The sequence below is a fragment of the Heliconius melpomene genome, chromosome 18 (genome assembly GCF_056956725.1).
Source record: "Heliconius melpomene rosina isolate 202511_hmr_F chromosome 18, ASM5695672v1, whole genome shotgun sequence".
Lineage (NCBI taxonomy): Eukaryota > Metazoa > Arthropoda > Insecta > Lepidoptera > Nymphalidae > Heliconius > Heliconius melpomene.
Window position 1 is genome coordinate 776,901 of NC_140406.1, and position 26,255 is coordinate 803,155.

Genomic DNA, 26,255 nt, shown 5'->3' on the forward strand with positions numbered 1-26,255 from the left:
ATTTACCTTTACATTTTTGTTAATGACTGTTTCTATTACGTTTAGCAGCATGGTTAAGAATGAAATGTCAATTAATGATCTATAAATAGTATTAATGAACTAGCGGCCCGCCAACGGCTTCGCCCGCTTGAACTACATGATTATTCATTAAAAACACAGAATCGACTGACAGTTATATGTGTTGATATCAATGAATAATTTAATTTACTCGTTCAGGAACAGCTTTAAATGTTAAATTATTGATTTGGGTAAGGATTTATAATATTATTTGTAAAATAACTGTAATGATAGCGTATTACAAAAAACACCCAAATCGAATCGAATAATCCAATATCGAAATCGAATCTAAAATAATTAATCGAATATCGAATCGAAAATAATTAATTGAAAATAAAATCGAAAATATTTAATTGAGAAACCTCCTCCTTATTTTGAAAGCCGGTTGAAAAAACAGATTTATTATAAGTATAAATATGGGTTGCTATATTATATTTGCAGGCAAACCCATGCCTTGAGTTCATTCAAATGCCGATAAATGTTTTTTAATGAACCGATTTTGATGAAACAAACTTTAGATATTAAGTTGAGTTAAAACAAAACAATTGGTGAAAGTTTTAAGTAAATCGGTTCAATACTTTCAGAGATAAGCGTGACCATACATACATACATGCAGACAAGAAATTAAAAAATACATATTTTTGCTTTGTATTATTCTGTTCAAGTGCCCCTCTATCCATTTCAGTCAAAAATACGAAATGTACAGACAAAATATTTTTACTGTTTTATTATAAGTATAGATAATCAGTCTTATAAGTTGAAAGAGATTTGCATTCCAATCCTGTAAAGTGTTTTTAACTAATTTGCAGCATCTATGTGTGTTTTCAGAATGAGCTACCTAGAACTTCAAAATGCTCCCATAACGATTACGTCATTGCTCGACGCGGCGTGTCGCCACTACCGACTGCAGTTGGTCCAACAGTTCTACGTGCTGGTCCTAGGTTTGAATATTTTGGGCAATCCCTACAGCTACATCGGTGACTTCTCCAAGGGATTGAAGAATTTTTATGAGCCACTTATGGTAAAGAGTATTGTAGAATTTTCTATTGTGCTGAGATGTTGAAAGTTGTAAGAAAATAAATGCACATTATAATACAGAGCATACACATTTGCTAAAATAATAATTAATTAAACAGCTAACTTAACAAGACTTTCCTGTTCCACTATATGGAAATGCTAACAATCAGGGTTGTATGTAACTTAGCTGGCACGGTTTGAATACCCACTTTGCGTTCCTCTATTTTTCTAGGGTTCCGCATGTTCTCGAAGAGTATCAGATGCGGCACTGTTATTGCTCAATGGCGCCGCCAAGTTACTGGGGTGCGCAAGTGATTCGAATATGCCAAATGTGTTCGAAGATGCGCCTAAAGTGCGACATAAACGAATTACAGGTTAGTTTTATTTATTTTCTGTTTTTTTTTGCTTCATGCTGTATCCCGCACATAGTAAAGTAGGCAGAGGGAAACAGGGAACCTAGTGTTAAAGTTCCATTCCAATTAGGAACGTAAGTACCGTTCCACACTCAATTCAACGCCGCGCTTTGCCTTTTGACCTCCCTCTGGTCAATGAAAATATTTAATATTTCATTTCCTCGAGTCGGAATCCAACGGACAACCTTTCGCGATTATAGTTGCTACATAACAAGCAATATTTAAAAAAAATAAAATAGGGAACCCTATTCTATATTTTTTCAAAAAAAATCAAATATATGCAAATACTAAGAAAATATTCTCTCAAAGCTGGATTTTTACTGCCTACCCTACATAGCATCAAAAAATGTTATTTTAATTAGGTGACGAAGGTGCGATCATGGATGATCTTCCTGAAGAAGTGATGGAAGCTAACCGCAGCAACCCGGCGAGCGTTGCTTTAGCAGTCACCGGATTAATAGCGAGACCCACCTTCGGTTGAGTATTGACCACTTGTCGTTTTGACCGTGACAAAGTTCGTGTATTGAAATATGTCGAATATTGTTCTAAAAATATTCTTAATAATAATATTGAGAAATTACCATTACATTCCTACTGACTTCTACGTTACTTCTTAACGAACTTATACCAATTTTTAGAAATAAATAGTTTTTATTAGTTTTGAATGATTTTTGTGTGCTTTATAAAATTATTTAGTATTTGACATGTTTAATTTGAAATTTGTGTCTGAAAAATAACGAGAACAGACAGATTATCTAAATGTAAACATTAAGATTCCTTTGCCTACCCGGCGAGATAAGGAGTGAAGCTAAAAAAAGATACAAATTGAAAAAAAAAACATTCTTATACAAAGTCACCTATGTATGTATATTATATTTATACGATCTCGTCATAAATATTTCATCAAAATTGTTCACGCTTTTGTAAAACGCCTTTATAAAGAAACAAGCACAAGAATATAAAAACGTCATTAGTATAATATTCATTAAATCACTTTTGCTTTCAAAATGTAATTTAATATCAAGAGTATGTAGAAATGAAATTTTTAAATTTTTAATTTTAATAATGCATGTTATACACTGTTTGTTTTTTATTTCTGATTGTTTCTAAATTTTCTTTTATCAATCTGTCGGTGTGGATGTTTAGACGAAGATTTTTCTATTGTGAGACGTGAGTATTTTAAGCATGTCCTGTAAAGCTATAACAATTACAAACTGAAGGCCGATTTAAAAGATTTATTTAATTTACAATGCGGCTTATTTATTAATATAAAATAATACCATGGAAGCAGAACCAATTCGAATATATCATGTAACGACAGAATTCATCTATATCTATTTTTAAAAAATCACTGAAAAGATAAAATTCAAGAAAAAAAAATCGGTATTCAGTAGATAGACCAATTTAGAAACGTATCTAATTATCTATGTAGACTTGTGTGTATACTAGTGCAAGCATGTCACTCATAGGTAAATAGATCGCAAGTTTTTTTAAAATAATAATTTATAATTAAATAAACTTAACAAAATTCTATTTTATTCTTTTTCTAACTTGCGATGTAAAAGTGCACGACGTACACATTGCTTAATTTTAACTAATTAAAGTATCTAAAGGTATTTACAATAAATAATAATTATTTTTTTTATATTCAAGATCTATAACGTGAAAATGGTTACGATTACTTTTTATAATACCTTAGTACTTCCCTGGGGTGTTGTAGTTCGATTAGACGACCATACCATTTTAAAAGTGCTACAATCTTTTATATAAAAAAATAGGGATCCCTCATTTCGCTGCAGCTTCGTGCTGTATCCCGTACATAACAAAGTTAGTACAGGGAACCTAGTGTTAAAACACTACGTTTACCATTTTCCGCTGAATTCTGGAGGCATTGTATGTAGAGTGACGGTACTTAACGCCGCACTTTGCCTCGACACCAGAGCGAAGAAATGAAAATATATATTCCATTTCCTTCATTCCTTTGCAATACGGATAAAATTACGAGTATATCGGTATATTTGTAATGTATTGTTTACTATAGACGTATGCCGTGAAGCTGCTCGCATAGCGCTCTCACGGCAAGTAGGCGACAGCGCTGAGACTGCTCTAAGAGCGTGCGTACAGCGCTCTAGCGGTAGACTAGTGGCGAGACGACGCTTGCCGCGACATTGTTCAAATGTTGAGGTAAATGCAGGTTCATTATTTTGATTGTTATAATTAAATGGCCGTAAAAGAGAGAAAGAAGAAAGGAAGAAAAAGACAAGATATTGTAAAATCACTACTACGCTGTTGAATTAGCTTCACGCTGTATCCCGCACACAGGTGAGTAGGCAGAGGGAACCAAGTGTTAATACACTCCGCTCCCCACTTTCCGCCGAATTTTGGAGGCCTTGCATTTGCATGTTGAGTGGAGGAATCAATCCACAGCAATCAATAACCGTTATAAATAAATTAAAACAATTTATGAATTTAGCCAAACCTTATCATATATATCGAATAGGAAAACTCCGGACATTGATGTTTTAACTGTTTAACACATTGTTCAGGGTCTTCGTGTGTACAGCAGTTACGCAGCACGAGGAGCGGCTCTACTGTCTCAGCTGGCTCGCGGACACTACGCTGACACAGACGATTATATAGCGCACGCGCATCTCACTTCGACTTCTTTGGCTACTCTACTCGTTTCTACGCAGTAATCTCTCTATTTATTGATATTTATTTTATTTTTGTGTCAATTTAATTGAATAAAAGTTATGGATGGAAGACTTCTTTGACCAAAATTGACCATTTACTATTCATTACTCTTTATTTTATGAACCATATTTATGTCAAAAAAAGAAAAGAAAATCTTTATGGTTTAAATCGATTATATAATATTATGCTATATTTATTTCACAGGCACATTTTCCTGGTTCGAGCCGGTGGTGGTAAAGGATGGCATGTAGAATGGGTGGTCAGGCTCGATGACCTTTTGGGAGTGCCCGTCGCTACTGATGGAAAACTTATATTGAATATAAAACAGGTTGTACGCCCAGACGTTATTTTAAGGCGACTTCAAAGAAATAATAATAATAATATAATACTTTATTGCACAAATAAGAAGAGAAAAAAAAATACAATTCATTAGAAATACGATTAACAAGTGTGATTAACAAAATGAAGTTATCACTTTGAAATATACATATGTATGTTATTGTCGGAGTTCGCTATTTTCAATTTCGTAACTGAAAATATGTAGGTATATTTATCAATAAATTTTTCGGAAAGCAAAAGTAACATCGGGATGATCGTTTTTGATTTAAATGAGATATATATATTCTAACACAGGGAATCGTCCAACAGTTCATCAATATCGATATTTAAGTTTTTGAGATATTAATATTCCCTTACGTATGTTCCATACAAATACAACAAAATATGTAAACGATAGTTGGTCCAAAATGGTCAGATCCACTATCTGTACAAAGACTCTTTTCTGCAATACTTAAAAATAAAAAAATCACTCAATTTCTTTTTTTTCCAGGACGAAGTCGTGAATTATTTCTCTACAGACGAGAAAGTAATAGAGATTCCAGAGCCACAAATATTGAGCTGGCTTCAGAGTAAAATTGAATGCGCTCTCATACACGCGTTAGAAGATAAACGGTGTACGGATTAAAGAGATCTAAAAAAAATACATTTTCTCAAACGTTTTTTTTTTATTATTCATATTAAATATTATTCTAATAATAGATTTTCAATTTTAAAATTATTAGTCATGTTTCTCCTTTACTGTTAATATTGTCTGTGCTATTTATTTTATTATTTACGCATATATTTTTATTTTTAAATAACCTATAATCAAAAAATAGAAGCACAAGTCAAGTATATAGAGATAAATATTGTTCGTATAGTTTAAGTATAAGATTGATGTTTTATATATTACATTGTTCTTTGCATATTATTAAATGTTTCATCAATCGATTAATCGATATGTTAAATCATAAAAATTTTGTTGATCTCAAATAATTAAGCATAATTAGTTTTTTAAGTTTCCAACACCACAAGTCAAAGCAAAACATGCTGTATTATTATTATTATATCAAAATGTATGCTGTAAGTTTGTGACTACTAACATTGTATGTAGTCTAGTCATTATTTTTATGTTTCACTTTCGTATATTCATTTCTTTTATCTGTATATGTATATTAATGTAAGAGTAAATAAGCATTATATGTCTATATATTGAGAGGTGACTTTGTCTTATTATTATTTTCTAATAATTTATTCTTAATAGCTTCAAACAATATAATATTATGCTCGTTTAAAAAAGCAACGAAATTATAATTTTTTGTACAGATTAAAAATATTATGAAAGTCGTCTCTCAAGAAAAAATTAAATATGATCTATTTAAAAAATCTAAGAAATATTTGACATCGACACGTTTTAACCGACTGCATAATGACTGATTGTTGAAAATATTTTCATAACGGATTTATAATTAAAAAAATATAAATATTAATCGCAATTTAATCAATTGCAAAATATCTCTGGGCTAGAGAAAGAATTTTTACACATTACTTAAAAAAAAATCATCACATTTTTACAAAAAAAAATCTTGGAAAATAATAAAAAAATGCTATAAGATCGCTTATTCTGCATTTTGTTTTGATACCATTTTTACTATTTATGAATATAGAAGATATTTTAAATTAAACTCTACGACTACATTAATAGCATATATTTAATATTTAATTAAACGTTTTTAGATATCCGACATTTCAGACTACCGAATCCGTGGTCACGCGTGGGGGTAGACTGAGATGGCATCCATCTGGCACAATTACTATATTACCGACTACCGCCAACGAATTCTTACCTCGCGTACTGCTGCTACTGCCCTGGATTCTTGCTTGTTTCTTGCTGAGATTTATTTTAAATGTGTTAAAATTGCAAAAATAAAAAATGTTATTAAATAAAAAATATATATACTAAATATTTTATAATAATTATACTAATAATTTTAAGACACTAATGCATGGCAAAAACTGCCGCTCAAAAATCCTATTAAATTAAATCATCAAGTAATTTATACCATATTTTTTGTATATTTACTGAAATATGTAATATTTTACTTTGTTTATGCGATAAAGTTGCAAGTCGAATCAATCGCGTACATTTCGAAATGATATTTTATCGAATATTAATTTGCAGTAGTCCGTGATCAGTCACAGGTCATTTAATATTTTTAGCATTTTTAAAATGTTATTCCACACTAGGAATAGAAAAACTATAAACGGTACGGACGGTTTTCGAGAAGTACTTTCATTTAAAATATGTAAAAATCGCTAAACCCAATGATCTTATCGTTACGAACGATATCACAACATTCTTATTATTATTATATTTGTGTTATATAAAAGCAAAAGCAGCAACATTCATTTTTTTTTAAATGAACTATAAATGTATTCTGTTAGTGTGGCCGCTACACTACATATTACACTTATAGTTACATTTTCAAAAAAAAATGGATGTTGCTGCTTTTGCTTTTATATGACTCATTTATTAACTTAAGCTACAAAAAGTAAATGTTTTATCTCAAATCTCATATTCTTTCTATTTAAATGGCATATATAAGTATATCACATAAAATAATAAGTACTTCTAGTTTCTACGTATGGCCTAATTTTATCCTCAGCATAACAATATACAGTGGAATTGATTATTCACGTAATTTATACCATTATTACAATATATTAATTAAGATATTTGTTTTATTTTTATATGTGTAAAGTAAAATAGATCACGTTTCAATACATTTATTCATAAATGTTATTAAAATAGGGATGGACCTTGATGAATAATATTGGAATCTTTCAAAATAATAAATGACATTAGGTATTTACTTATAATGTTACATTTATTTGATGTAAATGCGATGTTTGTGGATTAGATTTTCACTCTGAGGAATTGATTAGATAATGATTAAATGGCGTTGAGTTCCGCCACTCAATACGCGATGTCTCAAAAATGGACAGTAAGTGTAGAAAAGTGGGTTGACATTGACATAGGTTTTATAATAATTATTCATTCATAAGACCCATCCCTATAGTAGAATATAGAGTTAAATTATATGTTAAAATGTTATTAATTTCCAATAAAAAACTGTTCGTAATATGTTAATAGCTATCGATGCTAGTTTAATAGACGAACTCATAGAAGACAATTAGCGTTTAATGAAATTAAACCAGTGCAACTTTACCTACAATGTAAGTAGTAGGTAAACCTATAACCTATAAGTTCCGCAATTTCAAAAAATTGGAGAACGGAGCGTTTTAAGTTTAAATTTATTTCTATATTCGGGATACAGCTGATGCCATAATAATAAAAATTTAATATTTGTAGGTATTTAGTACTCATTTAATATCAAATAAAAGTTAATTGTCATCTCCGAGTTCGTCATTAAGTGTAACGCTTATACGACATATAGACACGTTGATGGGTGTATCTAAGTTTTTCAAACAGGGCAATTATAATGTTTCAATTCTATAATTTGTTTTATTTATCGATAGTTACTTAGAAATAAATTTTATATTATTATTTTACCATGACTTGCGAAGTAATATTGCTTATAAGTATTTAAACACTAAAAACTTACCATTTAACAAAATGTGGGCATTTTGGCACGCGACACAGCGACTGGCTGTAAACGCAATAGTTGTGGGTTCAATTCAGTTTGGGGTAATGGATTATATTAATGTCATCATTCTGGTAAGACAAAAATGTGGCACTTTCGTCAACCTATTCATAATGTCTTAGGTCCGTATTTATAAATCATTCTCAAGATCGATCGAATTAAATGAGGTTTTAAATACGGGCCATACATTTCTAACGATTGTGTTTTGTAAATGTTAGAAACTTGGCTGGATTCAATCAATTTTATTAAAGAAATACAAATATCGAGTGTATGCCGAGTGCACAGTGACGTAAGCACAACAGTTGTGGGTTCGATTCCCATTCGGTAGAATGAAATATTTAATATTGTCATCTACAAGGAAAAGCGCGGCGTAGAGTTCCGACACCAAACACGCGGCGCCTCAAGAATTAGACAGTGTCTAACACTAGGTTCCCAGATTACCTCTGCCGAATCTACCATGTACGGTTTACGGCGTGAAACTAACAAACAAAAAAATACTAATATTAAAAATTTCGGAACGACAGAAAATTTAATTTCTGATTAGGAGAAGATACACCATGTGTATTAAATTCATAATATGATATATTTATTTTGAATACATCCAATAAATATTTAATAACCATTATTAGCCAATATTACACTATGTTTAATATATTAATTTAATAACAAATTAATAATTCTAATCAGACTCTCCACTCGAACTATAATCTCCTACAAGAGACATACCTATCTTACTTTTATCTTCTACTTCTTTGTCTTTTACATTATCTTTTTCACTTGTGTCTTCATTAACTCCCATATCTTTTTTATTATTATCACAATTTGAAACACTTTCACTGATTTTATTCCTTTTTATAGTAATACCTAGGGTATTTCTTGTTAATTGTACACTTTTGTTAAAACATTGTTCTTTTTTACAACCTTTTAAGCCCAAAAGTCCTTTAGAGCCTTCCAAAGCAGGACTATTAAGTATTTTAGTCCTTGTAACATGATGTATTTCTTCTATACTCCTAGAAGGACGCAATGAGAGTAATGATGCCATGTTTCTGTCTTCTTCATTTTCCGGTAATAAGTTTATATCTAGCGACGATTTTGCTAAAAGTAGGCTATCATTGACGGATGCTTCTTCTAATTCTTTTCTTCTTTTCTGTGAAAAAAATAAGTATTGTGGTATTTACTAAGTGTGTGTGTGGAAGTAAAAAAATAAGATATAATTTATATTGTGGTATAAATATGAATATGTTAGGGCACAGTCGAACAGTCTTACAGTAAACTGTTAATATGGTGGTTGTGGGTTCATCTTCCACCCATAAAATTGTTTTTTTTCTTTTCCCACTTCTGATAGGTGAAATGCAACATTGAGTTTTGCCACTCAACTCACTGTTCTAATTTGGACAGAAAGTAAAGAATGGATAAATACTGAGGGTCTTGGCACTAGGTTTTCCTTGGCCAGGGTTACATTGCTGAATGTGAGACATACATTATGCTAAAACAATAGGGTATTAACTTAAGATGATAATATAAAAAAAATTAAAGTATAATCGATCCCCAAGTATAAAAGTAAACATAACAACAGCCGTAGGTTCAAAATTCAAATCTAACTTGTAAAATACTATAAAAAAAAAGAAAAAACTAGACGTGAAGCTGTTGTGTCGCAACAGCGGGGAATGAATTATTTTTAATTCCATTATTCTGCCAAAATGCATTATTGACTTCAGCTACAGAATGCCCTGAAAATGAACCGGTAAGTGGGGAACTCTTACTACTAGGTTTCATCTGTTATAGGGGGGATACAACGAGAAATTACTACACTAGACATTAGTAAGCTTACCCTAAAATTCCTTCTCAAAGAACAATTAGCTTCATAATCATCCTTCCAAACACTTTCATTTCTACCAACAAGCCGTCCTAGCCTCGGCTTCTCTAATTTACTAGTATCTTCATCCCCTGTCTTGTGTTCTAATTTAAACATGGCATCATCAAAGAGTTTCTTCTGTGTTTCTTTTGTTTCTGGCACAATTTGACCATTTTCCGTGGGATCCCATCTGTTCTCTTGACGTCTAGCGCCTGATACTATGACATAATCTAAGTTCTGAAATTTAATTTTGTTATTTTAGAAATGTTGAATGTAGCATTCAAGTTCCTTTTTGTTAAATTTTTTCTTATTTTTTTGAGAAATAATATCTGTGGAATAACATTTTAAAAATGTTTAAATAATTATTTTGTCAATTATAAATTAATACAACTTATAATGTCATTGTGATATGGTGGCACAGCTGTAAAAAGAGAGAGTTTAATTCTCATTTAAAGAAACAGGTTATTTTCATTTTCACACTCATTTTGTTTGACCACTGAACTTACAATATCTCAATAATGGTATGTGGGAAACACTAACTAGCACTTTAAGTTATGCCTATCCTGCTTTAAAACAGCATGAAACTACATAATAAACATAATTCATTAGTTTGCTAATATTTTGATCAATTTGTTGTAAATTTCTAAAAAAGTTTTATTAGCTAGTATAAGTATTGATTTATTATTTGTATCAAAATAAAATATTGCCGAAGACCATTGTGGCAGAATGGAACAGAATCTGATAGTAAATGTAATGGTTTTGGGTTCAATCCCCTCACGGGGGTGTATTATTTTCATTCTTCTGCTCTTGTAGCTAGAGTGAAACAACTATATGTGGGAAATAGAGAGAGAGAGTGAAAGTAAATACTTACACCTGGATCTGTTTTAATTTCAAAATGATTGTCGCATAAATGACATTTCATTCTAAATTGGTAGACGGGAGTACTATAATACATTCCAATTTTTTTCTTCTCAGCATTATATCTTACACCCATGCCTATATGGTTTTTACAGCCTTCGCACCATATATTATAGGGCATTTCAAATCTTATGATAAGGATACCCATGTGTAGTTTTCTCGCTCTTTCTCTCAAAGCATGGGTACCTACAAATTTGTTTAAGCCCCCGACCCGAGGGTCATAATCTGGGGGGTAGTAAAGATTTTGTCCTTTACGTTCACCCATGGTTACTATTTATCCTGAAATATGGAAAGAAAATTGACATTAACATTTTTTTTTATTTCAAATAAAAAAGAAATAGTGATTAAGTGTCACGTACGTGTTTTTTACGTAGTGACACTGAAATATTTAAACAAATTTTATAATAAAAATTAATAACTATACCATTTATTCCTGACACAATCTTTTTGGAAAAAATAATCTGTCATCTGTCATTTTGGCAAACTCATTTCTTGACTCTCAATGTAGAGTATAACTTAAAGTAACAAATGAAATAATAACTCATGCATATTTTGTACACATTTAAAAGGTTGATTACATTAAAAAAAATGCATTATATTTGTAACTTTAAGTAAATTTTATTTTCAATCCATCAAATCCATTTTTTTTGTTACTTTCCCCACATACAACAGGGCCGGCAAACAGACGTCGGCACCTAGTATAACGTATAGCTGGACCAAAGAGCTGGACTGCCTTCTGATGGTAGTGGTAGCTTGACTGATTGAATAAAGAAGTTCCCCACTTTCTGCCTAGTTTCCGAAATGTTGCGTGGTGGGTGGTAGAATTCAACGCTACGTTTTTTCTTGGTATCAGAGCGGAGAAATGAAAATAATTTATTTCGCAGAGTAAAATTCTAAGCCATATTTATAATAAGACGCTTTGCTACTGCGTCACGACAGCTTCATTAGAACTATTAGAAATATATTCTAACTAACGAACTATTAAAATACATCCTTCACAGTCCATATGAAACAATCGATAGTCTATCGATTCTACGTTTACGTTCCTAAACGACCTTGTTTACAGAATAAAAAAAAACAACACTGAAGAGGCAACACAGACAGCTGTTTGACAGATTTGCAATTTTTCGAAAGAAAATCTTTATTAAAGTTATTAAGCTTTTAATGCATAATATTAATATTTAATACTGTGCCTCTGTAATTAGTGACATATAATATAACATTGGAACTATATTTTTGTGTAATAAACAATGAAATGCCGTTCACTATAAATAGATCTACCTGCAGTTGCTTCGTATTTACATCTTATTTGTAATGGTAGATCAGATAGTTTAAGGCATATTAGTAGAAATGGGAAGGAGAGAAGATCCGTTGTGGTCGCAGGGTACTGTAGGTCTCCTGGCGGCCCGAGAGCGTGGCGATATTAGGCGCAAATTCCAGAATCGTTTGACTGTTACTAGAAGTATGATAGACAGATTAGGTCTAGAAAAAGAACTCCACGGACATATGGGTTGTGTTAACTGCCTCGAATGGAATAGTACTGGATCGTAAGTATTGTTAACTCTTAAATTATTTAATATTATTGTATACAAATTATGCTAATTTGCGTTTTTACGTCGTAGCATATTGGCGTCGGCGTCGGACGATCTACACGTAATATTGTGGGATCCCTTCCGTTATAAACAACTTCACAATATATCTACCGGCCATACAGGCAATATTTTCTCTGTAAAGGTAGGTTTGCTTATAATTTAAAATAGTTTGAAGAAAACAAAATTCTTGTTAAGGATTATAGACAAGTTTTTATCACAAAGAGCTTTTGTTTATTATAACTTATAGGTTTTGTGTACATTTATATACATATCATATCATTATACTTATATTTATGTTTTTGTCTTCTTTAAGATGTTTTGTCTCTTATATCTTAAAATTTAAATAATGACATACACTATTTAAAATAATGTTTTTAAAGTAGCCAAAAATATGCTTTAATTTTTATCCTGCATATTATGTCTCTATAGTAAAGTTATTTAAACTAGTGCATAGTAGAGTAGTAAAACAAAAAAAAACATTAATTGCATAAATTTAAATATTTTTTTTAATGATAATAGTGACTTTTAAAAATTAAAATACTGTCATCTAAAAATACAGATAAGATCTAAATAAACTTATATTGAAACACTTCACATTTATATTTTATTACATTATTTTTTTAATACACATTATTGTTATCTATCTAAGTCATTGTATGTTTTCTAATTTTATTAATGCATGTAGGTCACTAAGTTTAGATAATAATAGGCTAAGATACTCCTACTCCTGAGAAATTTACAAACTTTACAAAACTTTAAATGAAAATTTAGAAACTTGTAACTAAATATTGGGTAAACTGTATGTTAATTTATTTAAATAATTTGAAAATGTATATGCTGTCGGTGAGTGCAAGAGAGCGGTCCTCGTGTCGCGCGCCCCTTTCGCCGATAACAAAAAAAATGCACTACATACAACTACTTGAAATGCAAAAACAATATTCCTAATTTGATGCTGCTATATGCTGCTGCTAGAAATATAATTGAAATACCTATTTATAACCTATGTAATGTAAAATATGCAGCTTTTATTCCTGTTTATTAAATAATGTGAATATACAGGCCGGCACGCACCTGTAGCTCCTTTGGTGTTACACGGGGTCATGTGCGGCAGTGATCACTTACCATCAGGTTATCTGTACGCTTGTTGGCCTTGTCTTTTTTTATTAAAAAAATATGTCTTTAAAAATTAAACTTACACCTTTTCTTTTAAATGTCACATTCTATTTTGTTTTTTCCATTTACTTTTTTAAATTTACACACAATTGTATATAAACACTTTTCGTATTGAAGTAATATTTTTTTATATCTTTACTATGGTTATAAGTAAAAGCGCAGATGTGGAAACCGCCACTAAACACTCAATTCCAAAATTACATACATATACAGCGTGAAGTTAAAAAATATATTTTCCATTTCTAGTTCCTCTCCCAAGACACAATAGCTACATGCGCCGCAGATGGATCGGTGCGTATAAGAAACATAGAAGACGGTGCGTCCCTTCTGGAGTGTGCCTGTCACTGCGGCAGGGTCAAAAGATTGGCTTGCGCACCCGATAGACCTCACGTGTTGTGGTCGGCTGGCGAAGATGGATTGGTACTGTGAGTATAGAATTTAGATTTTTATTTGATTTCCTCATGCCCCGGACGCCGATCATGACGGGGCGCCAAATAGTCCGTAAAACTATTTAAACATACATATGAAATTATATTGTGTTTGGCCGGGGGGGGGGGGCTGTAAAAGTTTAATTTAAGTAATTATGCCCTGGGCGCGAGTTAAGCTCGCTACGTCACTGCAATCAACCTCATAAAATGAACAAAAAAGGCAGCTGTCGTTGAAAGTATTAGACAAACGGGATGGCCCTCGAAACGCATCGAAACGAGCGAAGCGAAAAATGCAAAAGTCATTAGACAAAGTGTCAGTCGGAATCTTTATTATGTTCACTATACTATGTTATTGTCAGCACTTTAAGAAATCACAGTTTAACTATTCTACATATAAAAGCCTAATACAATTTAAAAAAACAAAAATAACCCTAAAAATGATAAAATAAATAAATAAAAAATATAATAAAACAAAAATAATAAAATTATTATCGTAAAATATAACGCCATTTGTTAAGGACGACGCACGGACACATAAACCTATCCGCAGGGACACCGCCGCACACGCGTCATTCCGAAATCGAGTCGTAGGTATGGGCGATAAAGTTTAAAGTTGCTTAACCTTTAGTAGTATTTTTGTATTAGTATGTGCTTACGTTATTGGTTTACATGCGTACTACTAAACTGTTGAGGTATCTTTTTCAGTCAACACGATCTCCGCACCCCGCACCGTTGTAACTCAGACACGTCCAACGTGTTAGTCAATCTCCTGAACCATATAGGGCGCTACGCTGAAGCTAAATGCATAGCTGTGAACCCGCGACGTCCGTACCAGCTGGCTGTGGGCGCTAACGACTTCTATGTGCGTCTGTATGACACTAGGATGATTAAGTTGGCTAAATTGCAGGTAAATTACTGATATGTATACCACATGCATAATAACACATTTATTATTACACACAATTATTATAATATTGCGAAATTGTTTTATTTTAATTGTTTCTATTTCCCCTCTCTGGTTACAGTGAAGCATTGAGTTCTGATCTTATTGAGTAATAAGTGAAGACTCTGAAACGGTCAAAAAGGCTTGAGATAAAAGTGTCTTATCACTAAACTTTCCTACCTTATCTATCTCTTCTAACAATATACACATATAATATATAATAATATAACACATGTGTTAAAAATGGATGATTTTCTTCATGATCGCAGGAAGCTCAAGTGAACGCCAACACGTCTCGTCTAATGTGGGAGAGGCAGAACTTGAGGTGTTCCAACGCGGGGCACGGCGACCCCGATAACAATATACCGCGAGCCGCCGTACAGTACTATGCACCTGGTAGGTACATATGCATTATGGGTGGGGGGGGGGTGGTGTTTGGGGGCTGGACTTAAGCTTTGAACAGATATATCCCTGTAAATGTTGTTTATTTTTATTTTTCGGAGCAAATTTTGTTATAAGTAAAATTATGGGGTGGGCCCCAGACTATTCAGGGGTGGGCATGGCCCACCCAGCTTCCCCTATCCTACGCCCATGGACACATGATACATACATGACACATTCTAAGTAAGTGTTTTTCATTCAATTTAATTTTATGACTTTCTATTTATTTTTTACTATACATCATTGTAATAAATATAAATTAAATTAAATATTTATTTAAATTAATATTTTCATCTGGTCTGGTTTTGCTCCGGTGTCGAAGCAAAGCGTTGAGTTGAGTTAAGCCACTCAACTCGCAACGCCTCCAGAATTCGGCTTGGTTTTAATACTAGGTCATTCTACCTACACTGTTGTGTGCGGAATACAGTGTGAATAACAATAGCAAAAACTTTTTCACAAAGTTTTGCAATTTTTTTACTTTCTCCATCCTTTGCAATACAAAAAGTTTGAACTACTTCTTATAAAGTAACCGAGTAATAAGCAAAGTGGGTAATTTTTTTTCTACGTAGCTTAATGGTGGCATAGTGGCCATAGAATCTCATTATAAACGACAGTTGTTGGTTCGAATTCTACTCGTTTATTTATATTTCCTCGCTATGGTGACATTTTCAAATGGCGGCTTTGAGTTAGGCCTCTCAACACGCAATAATCCAGACATTTTGGGTAAAATGGTGAACGGAGTAGCTTAACACTAGGTACACTCTGCCTACTCTGATATATGCGGGATACGGCGTGGATAACGGGATTTTTTTGTTTTCCAGGACATTTATCAATGGAACCCAATGAGCATACTTTTCCAAAGAAGGCCACAACCTATGTGGCGTTCAGTCACGATGGCAACGAATTGCTTGTTAATTTGGGATCGGAACAGGTAATTAATATTTTTTTGTACATATTGTGTGTTTGGATTGCTGTAGGGATAGAGGGTAGTTATATGTGAGTTTATTTTATATTTTTAATAATATTATAAGGAAGGTTAGGTTGTCATTTTTTTGTTATAATAAGAAGAGAAGAGAGAAGAGAGAAGGTAATTCTTCCCAGAGATTAGAAATTAAATTCTTTTATGTACACATTCACACGACACGTTGAGACAGACGGAACCTAGTGCCAACATTTATTTTTAAGTGATGAAATTCAACGCCGTATTATCGTCCTCCTGTGTGGTAATTGAACGTACAACCAATACAGTCAGACGCTGTGCCGCAGCGCCACAATTTGTTTATATCAATACTTACTACATATTTAATGTCAATAACTATTTTCTTTTTAAGGTTTACCTTTTCGATTTAAACTCAGCGAGACGCCCGGTCCTAGTGGAGAGCTTTATAATACAACGGAATCATATATTCAGTGAAGAGCCAAAGGTACCAAAAGGTCCTTCAACTAACGGCACCGTCGTTGGTGCCAATGGGATAAATAGTACCAATGAACAGTTGCCTGAACGAGTGAGGATTATTAAAGAAACGGTAAATAGTTTTTTTTTCTGTAATAGTTATTGTAATACTTGCTGCTCCAGCTAATGATACCATCGTTGGATCCGACGGGTTAAATAATCCGAATTTAACAATAGACAATACCGATAACGATACCGTTGCCTGAATGAGTAGGGATTATGGAAGGAATGGTAAATAAATTAAACAACAACATTATTTTTTGATTTATATTCTCTAATGAGTACCCACTTACAATTTTATAGTAATCTATAATAATATAGGTCCAATAAACGGTATTATCATTAGAGTCAATGGGCTAACAGAGTGTAACAGAGTTGTAACCGCAGAGTAGGCAGAGGGAACCTGGGAAACTTGTTAAGACACTTTGTTCCCAAATATACACTTCCTACCGGAAGAAAATGGGGCTTTCCGCTAAATTCTGGAGGCATTGTGTGTTGTGTGGTGGAACTCAATTATGTGCTTTGTCTCTTTACCAGGGCAAGAAAGTGATAATATATAAAATCTAATTTCTTCAAGTGGTATTGAGCCCACACCCCGTCGCCTTTACAGTCGCTTGTGCTTGTGCCGCTGTGCCACTATGATGAATGATATTTTCCATTTGGCAGGCCAACAGACACATGTCGCAAGGCAGCTACCCGGCCGCCGTGGAGCTCTACAACTCGGCGATAGAGGAGTGTCCGGAGTGCGTCATCCTGTTCTCTAATAGAGCGGCCGCGCTCATGAGGAGGGGATGGTAGGGGCTTTTTTATTTTATTTATTTATTACCCCCCAGTCTTTTCGAGGGACGCAAGCAAGTTATAATTTCTCAGTGATATGATACAGTCACCTTGAATTAGCTGTAAATAGCTGTGCTGATTTGATGTTTTTTTTCATATTTTTGATTTATTTCTTCGCCAGTCAACAGCGCGCAAAAGTTCAGAAAACCTAACTCGAAATCGGCCACAACTCATCGACCGTACTGTACCATCTGCCCTTCCCATCCGGTGTCGCTGTAAGGGCCAATAGGGCATTAACCTTAAGTTCGAAAAAAAATGTTTATTGTATGTGAAATTTGTACTTTTTTTAGAGAGAGAGAATGGATAGCTATTCCACTATGTTGTTTAGTCTAAATTTTTTAAGCATTGTATACATTTCTTTTTCCATACAAGATAGCAAAACGGGAACTTGAGTTCCACCATTGATCATGGTGGAACTGTGTGTCTTAACACTAGGTTCCCACTGCCACCCTGCTATGTATGGCGTGGAGCTATGATTATATATATGTAGGTATATTATTATTATTTCTAGGTGTGGCGACGCGTACGCAGCAATTCGCGATTGTTACACCGCCATCAAATTAGACCCGAATCACGTTAAATCTCACTTTAGATTGGCAAAGGGATTGATGGACTTGAAACGGGCTAAGGAGGCTCACGAGTGTTTGTTATATTTTAAGGTATGTTTTGTTCTTTTTTTTGTTTCAGCTTTACGCTTTATATAGCGGGATATGTGGAGATAACCTAGTGTTTTTCAAACGTTCCATTCTAGGTATTGTGTTTTGAGTGACGTCACTTAACGCTGCCCGTTATGTCTGCACGATAGGAAAAATAATGGAAATTATTTGAATTAAATTTAAGATTTTGTAAATAGAATGCAAAGTGTTTTATATTAGGTTCCTTCTGTCTACTCTGCTACATGCGAGATACAGCATGAAACTATAATAAACAATACTGCATTTACCAGATATATATTTTTGCAGGATAAATTCCCAAAACACGCGGAGAGCCACGCTGTGTTTTTATTACAAAAAGATATAAATATGGCGCTCGAGTCTATGGAGAATCAGCCATCGTCTGAACCTCGTGAGTATTTTTTCTATATGCCAAATATAAAAAAATACATTTCCTAATTTAATTTACATTTTATAAAGCAACAATATTTTCTAAACTTTCCGTCCAAGTTTCAGACAAATTGTGTTCAGTGGCAGAATTTAACGCCGCGTGTTACCATACCAAAGCTGTAAAATTTAATGAGAATACAAATGTTTTTATAATTTGCCCCCAAATTAGAATTGTCTTGTTCAATAATATCAGTTAAAATATACTAGCCTTACCTGCGGTTTAGTCCTGCCGTTGGAGGGTTTGTTTGATTGAACACGCTAATCTCAGGAACTAGTAGATCCAATTGTAAAAAATCCTTCGTTTTTACATATACTAGTTATTGAGGAAGGCCATGGGCTATCTTACGAGACGTCAGTTGTTTCGACGTAACTCACTGTTCCTGTTGTCAGAAGTACCTCCCACACTTAGATTCTGTATGTTGTATACATACATACACATGTCTAATATTATCGATATTTAATTTTGGCCACGACGGCGAAGCAGCAGAGGTGGAAATTATTAATTTATTAATGTCTGATTATACAAAATGTAGTTTTTTACAAAATAAAAAAAATGAATACTCTATGAAAAAAAGAAGACATTTCATAACATATACGCAAGTTAGCTGAAGAGGACTGCGCAGATATGATTTTATCATCTTTTCATACTTTTCATTATCTTTTCCTGAGTGCACAACTCATATTAGTTTCACGCTTACGCTCACGCCACCTGTGGCAGTGTAGGCAGAGATAACATAGTGTTACGACAGTAATTTTCTAGTGTTGTGTGCCGCAAAAGATAACGCCGCGCTTTATCTTGTTATCAGAGCGAGGAAATGGAAATAATAAACATATAATTCCTCTGAGTTGGAATCGAACCGATCGTAGCGTTCATTGTCACTGTCACACACTTGAACCGCTGTACCACGACGGTCACAATAATTAATATTGTATTTGTATATTTTTTTCAGCCACAGACGACGACGGTCAAGGCGGTAGTGCCCTGGAAAAGCAACTCCGCATCTCCGCCCTAGATTACAAAGAGAGGTTCCTAGGGCACTGCAACACCACCACTGATATAAAGGAGGCTAACTTCTTGGGACCCGATGCTAATTTTATAGCGGCTGGGTGAGATTTCGCCTTTTTATTACAAAAACCTTAATTTCATGTTGACTTTTTAATTTAGTAGGATTTTAATCTCGGAATTAGTTTTCGTTATTTAGTTATATCAAGTTATGCTATATTATCCCCATAAGATTGTTAAAATTTGATATGGAATTAAATAAAATGCAATCATATTTCTCTGAGCGGAATTTGAACTGAACACCATCATTTATAAAATACACACCTATATGGCGTTAATAGTATGACAATAACTTGCATGAGATTTTTTTTAATTTATATTTTTTAAAATGCGGTACAATAATATTAATTACTTGATTATTACGTACAATTGTATAAAAATAATAATTGCTAAACTTTGTCCTATTACAAGTCAAGTCAATGAAGCCAATGGTGTAGCGGCACAAGTGTGCGCCTGTAAACCCGACAAATTGTGGGTTCGATTGTCACTGTAGGTGACATTCAAGTTAAATATTAAATAAAGCGCGGCGTTGAGTTCTGCTACCCTACCCACGCTATACGACTCCTCAAGAATTCGAAATGAAAAAATGGGGAACTGAGGTGTCTTAATGAGAATCGAGTGACTTAACACTAGGTTCCGATAAAAATACTAAATCTAAGTAAATAAACACTATTTACACTAATTCTAAACTTTTTACACTATTTTGGAACCCTGTAAAATCACTTAAAAAATTAATTAAATTTAATATAAAAATTGTTATTTGAACCACTTACCTTGTTTCGATTGTGGACTTCGGTTCCTAGGTTCACTAGGTTCCTACTTTCCTTCTGCCTACCCTGCCATGTGCGGGATGCAGCGCAAAACTAAATTACAAATCACAAATCAAAATGAACATTAAATCCCTATTTACCAATATAATTGTACGTCACAGTTCCGACGACGGCCGCCTATTCATATGGTCGCGTCACTCCGGCAACATAGCGCGGTGTCTCAACGGCGACGAGTCCATAGTGAACTGCGTACAGCTACACCCCAACGGCCTGATGCTGGCCACGAGCGGCATCGAAGCCGTGATCCGCCTGTGGAGCCCTAGGCCCTTGGAGGAGGTCGAGCCGAGATTAGAAAACAACGCGAGCTGCGCGGCCGCCGCCGTCGCTAACCAGCAGAGGATGAGAAGTGACCCCTTTGAGGCGATGTTGCTTAATATTAGTTTCCCGGGAGGCGAGAGGGATTTGCATTCGCCGGCGTGTAGGCCTACTTAGCACGTGTTGTTTGAGGAAAAGGTGGGTTTTTATAGTTATCTATATCTTGATTGATAATTTAAAAAAAAAAACAAATTCGATTTGATCCGATCAACACTGAAATCGAACCGGCAATCATCGGTTTTTCAGTCCAGTATAGGTATTTTTTTTGTAAGAATTGCCGAATGCCAATCAAAAGAGAATGAGAAGAAGAATGCCTAGTATTAGTTAGTAGTCCCACATAAGTGAGAGCCAAGGAGGTTTTCATTCGCCGGCGTGAGATCTTCGTATTGAGTGTTTTGGGACATAGGTGTGTTTTAATTCTTTTTATTTTTATTTACTTTATAGAAATGTAAATTGTTTTTTTTAGAGTTTCTTGTGTATTGAAACCATAGCCGTCTCGGTAAGTACAGGTTTTTTTAAAAGTTGGATTCGTGAGTTTTGAAAGAGATATGCTTGCGCCGGCTTAGCAAGTTTTTTTTTAAATAAATATATGTTTTTTTTTTTAAGTTCATCACTGGAATCGAACTGGCAATCATCGCTCTTACAATCATGTACATAAGGCGCAGGGAGGAAGGCTGAATTTAGCTTTGAACTAATATTTCTGTGTGAAGAATTTAAAATTTTTCAGCGTAAATTTTTTATTAGTATAAATTTTGGGGTGGCCACCAAACTAGTCTAGCGTAGGCTCAGACCAACCGGCAATTCCCACTCCCGGGTCACGTGGTGTATCGTTTTTTATTTCAATTGAATATTAATTGATGCCTTTCAGTTCACAATAAAATTGGACAATCAGTTGCGTCACTGTCACCGTGTATATCACCCTTAATGAAGGTGTGACAATTGGGTGACTTTTTGTCCGCGGAGGACGGCAACACGCCGCACTATGGGACGCAACTGTCACCGCGTCCATACATTTGTATTCCCGTGCGCGCATTAGAAACTAAATGTCACTTCGTTCCCTCTCCCCTTTGCGGTTTCCATACTAGTCGTCTTCCGCATAAACATAAAACAGCAGCGTGTTGCATTGCAGCACCAAATTTTAATTTTAAGAATGGCGAAATTTAAAATCAAGTTCAATCAAATCAATCATCACCAAGGCAAAACGTGTGTTTTCAGGAAGATGAAATAGACAATGACAATACTGATTGACGAAATTGAGTTGAGGCCATTGCTCTATGACAAATCCCAAAAGGATTATTCAAATCGTAATTTGAAAGCCAATACTTTCTACGTTTGCTTTTATTTCTATTTCTTAATATAAGTGCACAGACAACCATCTCTTCGAGATCCATTTTATCAAATGTAAAAAATTTCGTCACTGTCATCGCAAGTGCGCGCAGTCGCGAAAAGTATGGTGACATGACAGTAACAAAAAAATTATTGTCACCCTGACAAAAGTCACCAGTGCGTGCTATCCCTTAGAATTCACGAGTCTACTATAATAGCTCAAATTATACAGAGGTATAATTTGCTTTTGTCATCACAACTTTAAGCTTAAGCACAGTTTTAATTCTATAAAAGCCTAATACAATTAAATTTTAGTTATTGAGTTGTTTAGGTTTATTACAGAAAATAGGTAATCCCTTTCTCGGTCTGGTATGTTTTTTGAGAATGAAAGTGGCAGATCGGCAACGCTTAGTATTTTTATAGTCGTAACTGAATCACACGTAATACAGTATGTATAAAAATAGTGAAATGAAAATAATAACTTATTAAGGAATCTTATTAACTTTTTTAAGGTATGGGTTTGAATTTTTTCCCTATATACTCTACTCCCGTAAAAGGAGCGCAGGCTCTCCCAACCTGTATATTGTATTAAATAATATGTACGAGTATATGTAACAAAGTCTTAAATTGCAACATTCAGTCCCGAAATGTTTAAAATTCCAGCGGAAAGAGAACGGGTGTCTTAACACTAGTTTTTTAAATAGTTCTATGTTTTTTCTTTACAGGTAACAAGACAGTGGGTTATAAAAAAGGTTTGTTTGTGATTTTGTAAATATAAAAGTTTATTTTTTTCCACTTTTTTAAATTAAGATAGTTGTTTTTTTTATTTCACTCCTCCAGTATATGGTGCCAATGTGCTTGGTATATTTTTCATTTATATAAAAAAGTTACTATATATATAGAAATATGCATTGTGTGAAGAATCATTATGACGTTCGGACGAACACATCACTTTTTTTTGTTTTACGGTAATTGAAAGTGTTTTTTTTTTATTTTCACGAAAAAAAAAACTTTTTGTAAAATTGAAAGAGTCCACTTTGTTTATTGTATTCATGATTGCAATTTGTTAGAAGATCTCGGAATAAAAAAATAAAAGCTATATTAATTATAAAACTAGTAAAAATGTCACATACCAATTTGTATGTTTGAGAATGATAATTTTTATAAAACTTACGTTTTATCTATGCATATTGATTAATTGAAAAATTACAGATAAAACCAAATTTATTTTAAATGAAACTTTTTAACCGGACTAGTTGCGTTCCATTTTTGTAAAACCGACGCGACGTTTCGAACACGTTGGAGTAGTCCGCGGTAATACTAAATATACACAATTTATCCGGTTAAAGAAATAATCGCAACAATCTAAGATATTATCATAAAATTAAATTTAGTTTAAATTTAAGTGGATTGAAAATTTGTTAATGAGTAATTATTCATTAGATTTCTGTCTTTATGTTTTCTAATAGTGTATTCTTGACTTATATTAATAATGGTGTATAATATTAAAAATATGATCCCAAGATCTATTCATAATTAAAAATTAACGGATTTCACAGAAAAATACTTATATCTTAAAAAAAAAAACAAAAAATATTTCAAACATGTAAATTTACGCATAGTTTACATATTGTAAATATTTAAATTTATATTGGTATACATAATATTATTCTATACATTATAATATATTTCATTTAACTAATAATGGACGTCTCTGGGTCCTTATTGAAATTGAGCAATTAGAATTATCTGCCATCCGTGCTCCTCGACCTGAATATCATATAATGTCTCAATGATATATATTGTTAAATATATATATATCTACTTAACTTAAGTTCACGCTTTATCCATAGCGGGATAGTCAGAGAGAACGGAGCACCAAACGCTACGGTCTCTACATACCTCTCTCGCCTCGTCCACTGTCATCAACCTCTTCATACATGCCCTCCTAAGAAGATCCTCATGCTTTTTACGTAATCTTCCTCCAGTATCTTTGATACTGTGTTTTCGAAGGTCAACCGAGGTCTCCCCATACCTCTCTTACCACTCACTTTTTCATCATAAATATTTTTTGCCATTCGTTCGATGTGCCCAAACCAGCTGAGCACGTTCTTCTTCATTCTCACCGTGACATCCTCTCTATTACCTGCCATTTCATTGCGAATTCGTCGCCACTTGACACACCAGCGGGGACGCACTGGTGCGCGTCGCCTTGGGGGGACGCCATATCAGTGCGTGCTCTCGATGTGCACGTGGCGGATGGAATGATGCAGCCCTCGTAAGGGCTGGCAGGGGTCGCTGCAAGCAAGCCTTCCATCGTTGACCCCCATCCATGATCATATATATCTAGGTTTTGAGGTAGACAGAGATAACTTAGTGTCTAGACACTCCGTTCTCCACTTTTTGCTCAATTTCGAGACATTCTGTTTTGAGTGGCGGAAAGATACAAATGATAGGCACAATACATATTTTTTAGTAAAGTAATTACAATTATTTTTTTTTATGATTGGAAATTTAAGAATTTAGTCTTAATAGTAATCAAATGATTACTGTAATATTTATATAACTGTGGTAATAAGCCTATATGACTACATATACTAACAGTTTTGACATTTTCGATTGACGTGCGTCCTAATCATTTATTGTTATTATATTTTTTTATATTCCCGCTGTGTCTCGCATATAACAGAGGGAACCTAGTGATGAGAATCCGTTCCCCACTTTGTCTTGTAACCGTAGCGGGGGAATTAAAATAATTCAGTCCCCCGAGTGGGAAGCTAACCCCCAACCGTTGCGTTTAGTCAAACGATGTGCCGCTGCGCCACGACGGCTTCGATTTATATAATCATAAAAAAATATATAAATACTTTTTTTATTATATTACTATTAAGGCTCCATCATATTCGGCGGAAAGTAAAGAACGGAGTGTCTTAACACTAGGTTCCCTCTGCCTACCCTGCTGTGTGCGGGATACAGCGTGAAGCTGATAAAAAAAGACTAATCATATCTCAGTCTTCTTTTATTTTCTTTTTAATTTTCTTATGTAATCTAAGATATTCAGGAATTTCTTATATTCTATAACTTGATTCTTCGTCAATCTTATTATGTTTTCATATATCTATTTAATATGTAGTCATTAAAGTTACTCGAAAGGGCCAACTGCGAAAGTGAGGTCTCACTCCATTTAAGCTTATAAGAATCGCCTTGATTAGTAATAGATATAGATAACGAAAACGTATATATATTTTATTTAATAAAAAAATTCCCTTTTTTTTAATTTGTTACTTTATTATTTCCACATACACCTTGTCGGACGTTATTATAATAAGAGTCAGTAGTATTGTGATAGAACGTACCCGATATGTGGTTTATTTATTAAAAATTCTGAATTATTACATGTTGTTTTATTTTTATATTCATCTTTACGTTTGACTGATTGCAAACGCGGTGTTTGTGGGTTCGATCCTACTCGGCAATGACAAGATGACAAGACAAAACACGACGTTGAGCTACGCGATTCAAGAGTTCGCCGATGTCTCGAAAATAGGGCAGAAAGTCAGAACGAGGAACCTTGTGTTAAGGCACTCTGTTCTAATTTTTAGATAAATTTTAATTGTTTTAGTAAATTTGTATGTATTTAAAATAATTCTGACTGATTCATCTATATATATAAAATCGAAAGGTCACTCACTCATCATGAAATCTCAGAAACTACATGTCCTAGAAATCTCAAATTTTGCATAGGAGTTATTTATAGGACGTAGGTGCTCGCTAAGACGGGAATTTGCAATATTCGACTTCTAAGAGGTTGTTT

General features: G+C 33.6%; 3 protein-coding genes across 6 annotated transcripts in view; 2 read left to right on the forward strand and 1 right to left on the reverse strand.

The window, feature by feature from the left end:
• LOC146529102 (intermembrane lipid transfer protein VPS13A-like) overlaps positions 1-5,179 on the forward strand; it is a 48,216-nt gene extending 43,037 nt beyond the window's left edge. For 2 of the 3 annotated variants that reach the window (XM_085202283.1, XM_085202284.1), the window contains exons 47-54: positions 886-1,078; positions 1,307-1,448; positions 1,850-1,963; positions 2,634-2,657; positions 3,529-3,671; positions 4,034-4,179; positions 4,386-4,509; positions 5,011-5,179. In XM_085202283.1, coding sequence (XP_085058409.1) covers positions 886-1,078; positions 1,307-1,448; positions 1,850-1,963; positions 2,634-2,657; positions 3,529-3,671; positions 4,034-4,179; positions 4,386-4,509; positions 5,011-5,145 — 1,021 coding nt within the window. In that variant the 3' untranslated portion in view covers positions 5,146-5,179. The remainder of the gene's footprint in view (positions 1-885; positions 1,079-1,306; positions 1,449-1,849; positions 1,964-2,633; positions 2,658-3,528; positions 3,672-4,033; positions 4,180-4,385; positions 4,510-5,010) is intronic. The other variant, XM_085202286.1, reaches the window with a different exon arrangement.
• Positions 5,180-8,011: 2,832 nt separating this feature from the next.
• Positions 8,012-11,487, reverse strand: LOC146529104 (coiled-coil domain-containing protein 130 homolog). Of its 2 annotated transcripts, none has more exons than XM_085202287.1 (4): positions 11,362-11,487; positions 10,891-11,216; positions 9,996-10,256; positions 8,012-9,311 (listed from the first exon to the last, which is right to left on the reverse strand). In XM_085202287.1, the coding sequence occupies exons 2-4, from the start codon at positions 11,200-11,202 to the stop codon at positions 8,844-8,846; spliced, it is 1,041 nt and encodes a 346-aa protein (XP_085058413.1). In that variant the 5' UTR covers positions 11,203-11,216; positions 11,362-11,487; the 3' UTR covers positions 8,012-8,843. The 2 variants fall into 2 exon arrangements, with proteins under 2 accessions (XP_085058413.1, XP_085058414.1); XM_085202288.1 differs by having other exon boundaries at positions 11,297-11,401.
• Positions 11,488-12,033: 546 nt separating this feature from the next.
• On the forward strand, positions 12,034-25,836 carry adp (WD and tetratricopeptide repeats 1). Its single transcript, XM_085202289.1, has 13 exons — positions 12,034-12,484; positions 12,560-12,671; positions 13,949-14,127; positions 14,836-15,037; positions 15,343-15,469; positions 16,336-16,445; positions 16,846-17,040; positions 17,634-17,761; positions 18,316-18,463; positions 18,767-18,869; positions 19,858-20,014; positions 20,902-21,253; positions 23,167-25,836. The coding sequence occupies exons 1-12, from the start codon at positions 12,288-12,290 to the stop codon at positions 21,230-21,232; spliced, it is 1,989 nt and encodes a 662-aa protein (XP_085058415.1). The 5' UTR covers positions 12,034-12,287; the 3' UTR covers positions 21,233-21,253; positions 23,167-25,836.
• The last annotated feature ends 419 nt before the right edge of the window (positions 25,837-26,255 follow it).

What these genes read in the sequence shown, in the direction of transcription:
- LOC146529104 (XM_085202287.1), bottom strand. Translation starts at nt 11,202, where the DNA reads ATGGGTGAACGTAAAGGACAAAATCTTTACTACCCCCCAGATTATGAC. An exon ending in AAATTAAAACAGATCCAGGT is followed by an intron (nt 10,257 to 10,890) that starts GTAAGTATTTAC and finishes ATTAAATTTCAG; the next exon opens with AACTTAGATTATGTCATAGT. An exon ending in CTTTGAGAAGGAATTTTAGG is followed by an intron (nt 9,312 to 9,995) that starts GTAAGCTTACTA and finishes TTTTTTTCACAG; the next exon opens with AAAAGAAGAAAAGAATTAGA.
- adp (XM_085202289.1), top strand. Translation starts at nt 12,288, where the DNA reads ATGGGAAGGAGAGAAGATCCGTTGTGGTCGCAGGGTACTGTAGGTCTC. An exon ending in TTAAGTTGGCTAAATTGCAG is followed by an intron (nt 15,038 to 15,342) that starts GTAAATTACTGA and finishes TCATGATCGCAG; the next exon opens with GAAGCTCAAGTGAACGCCAA. An exon ending in GCGCTCATGAGGAGGGGATG is followed by an intron (nt 17,762 to 18,315) that starts GTAGGGGCTTTT and finishes TATTATTTCTAG; the next exon opens with GTGTGGCGACGCGTACGCAG.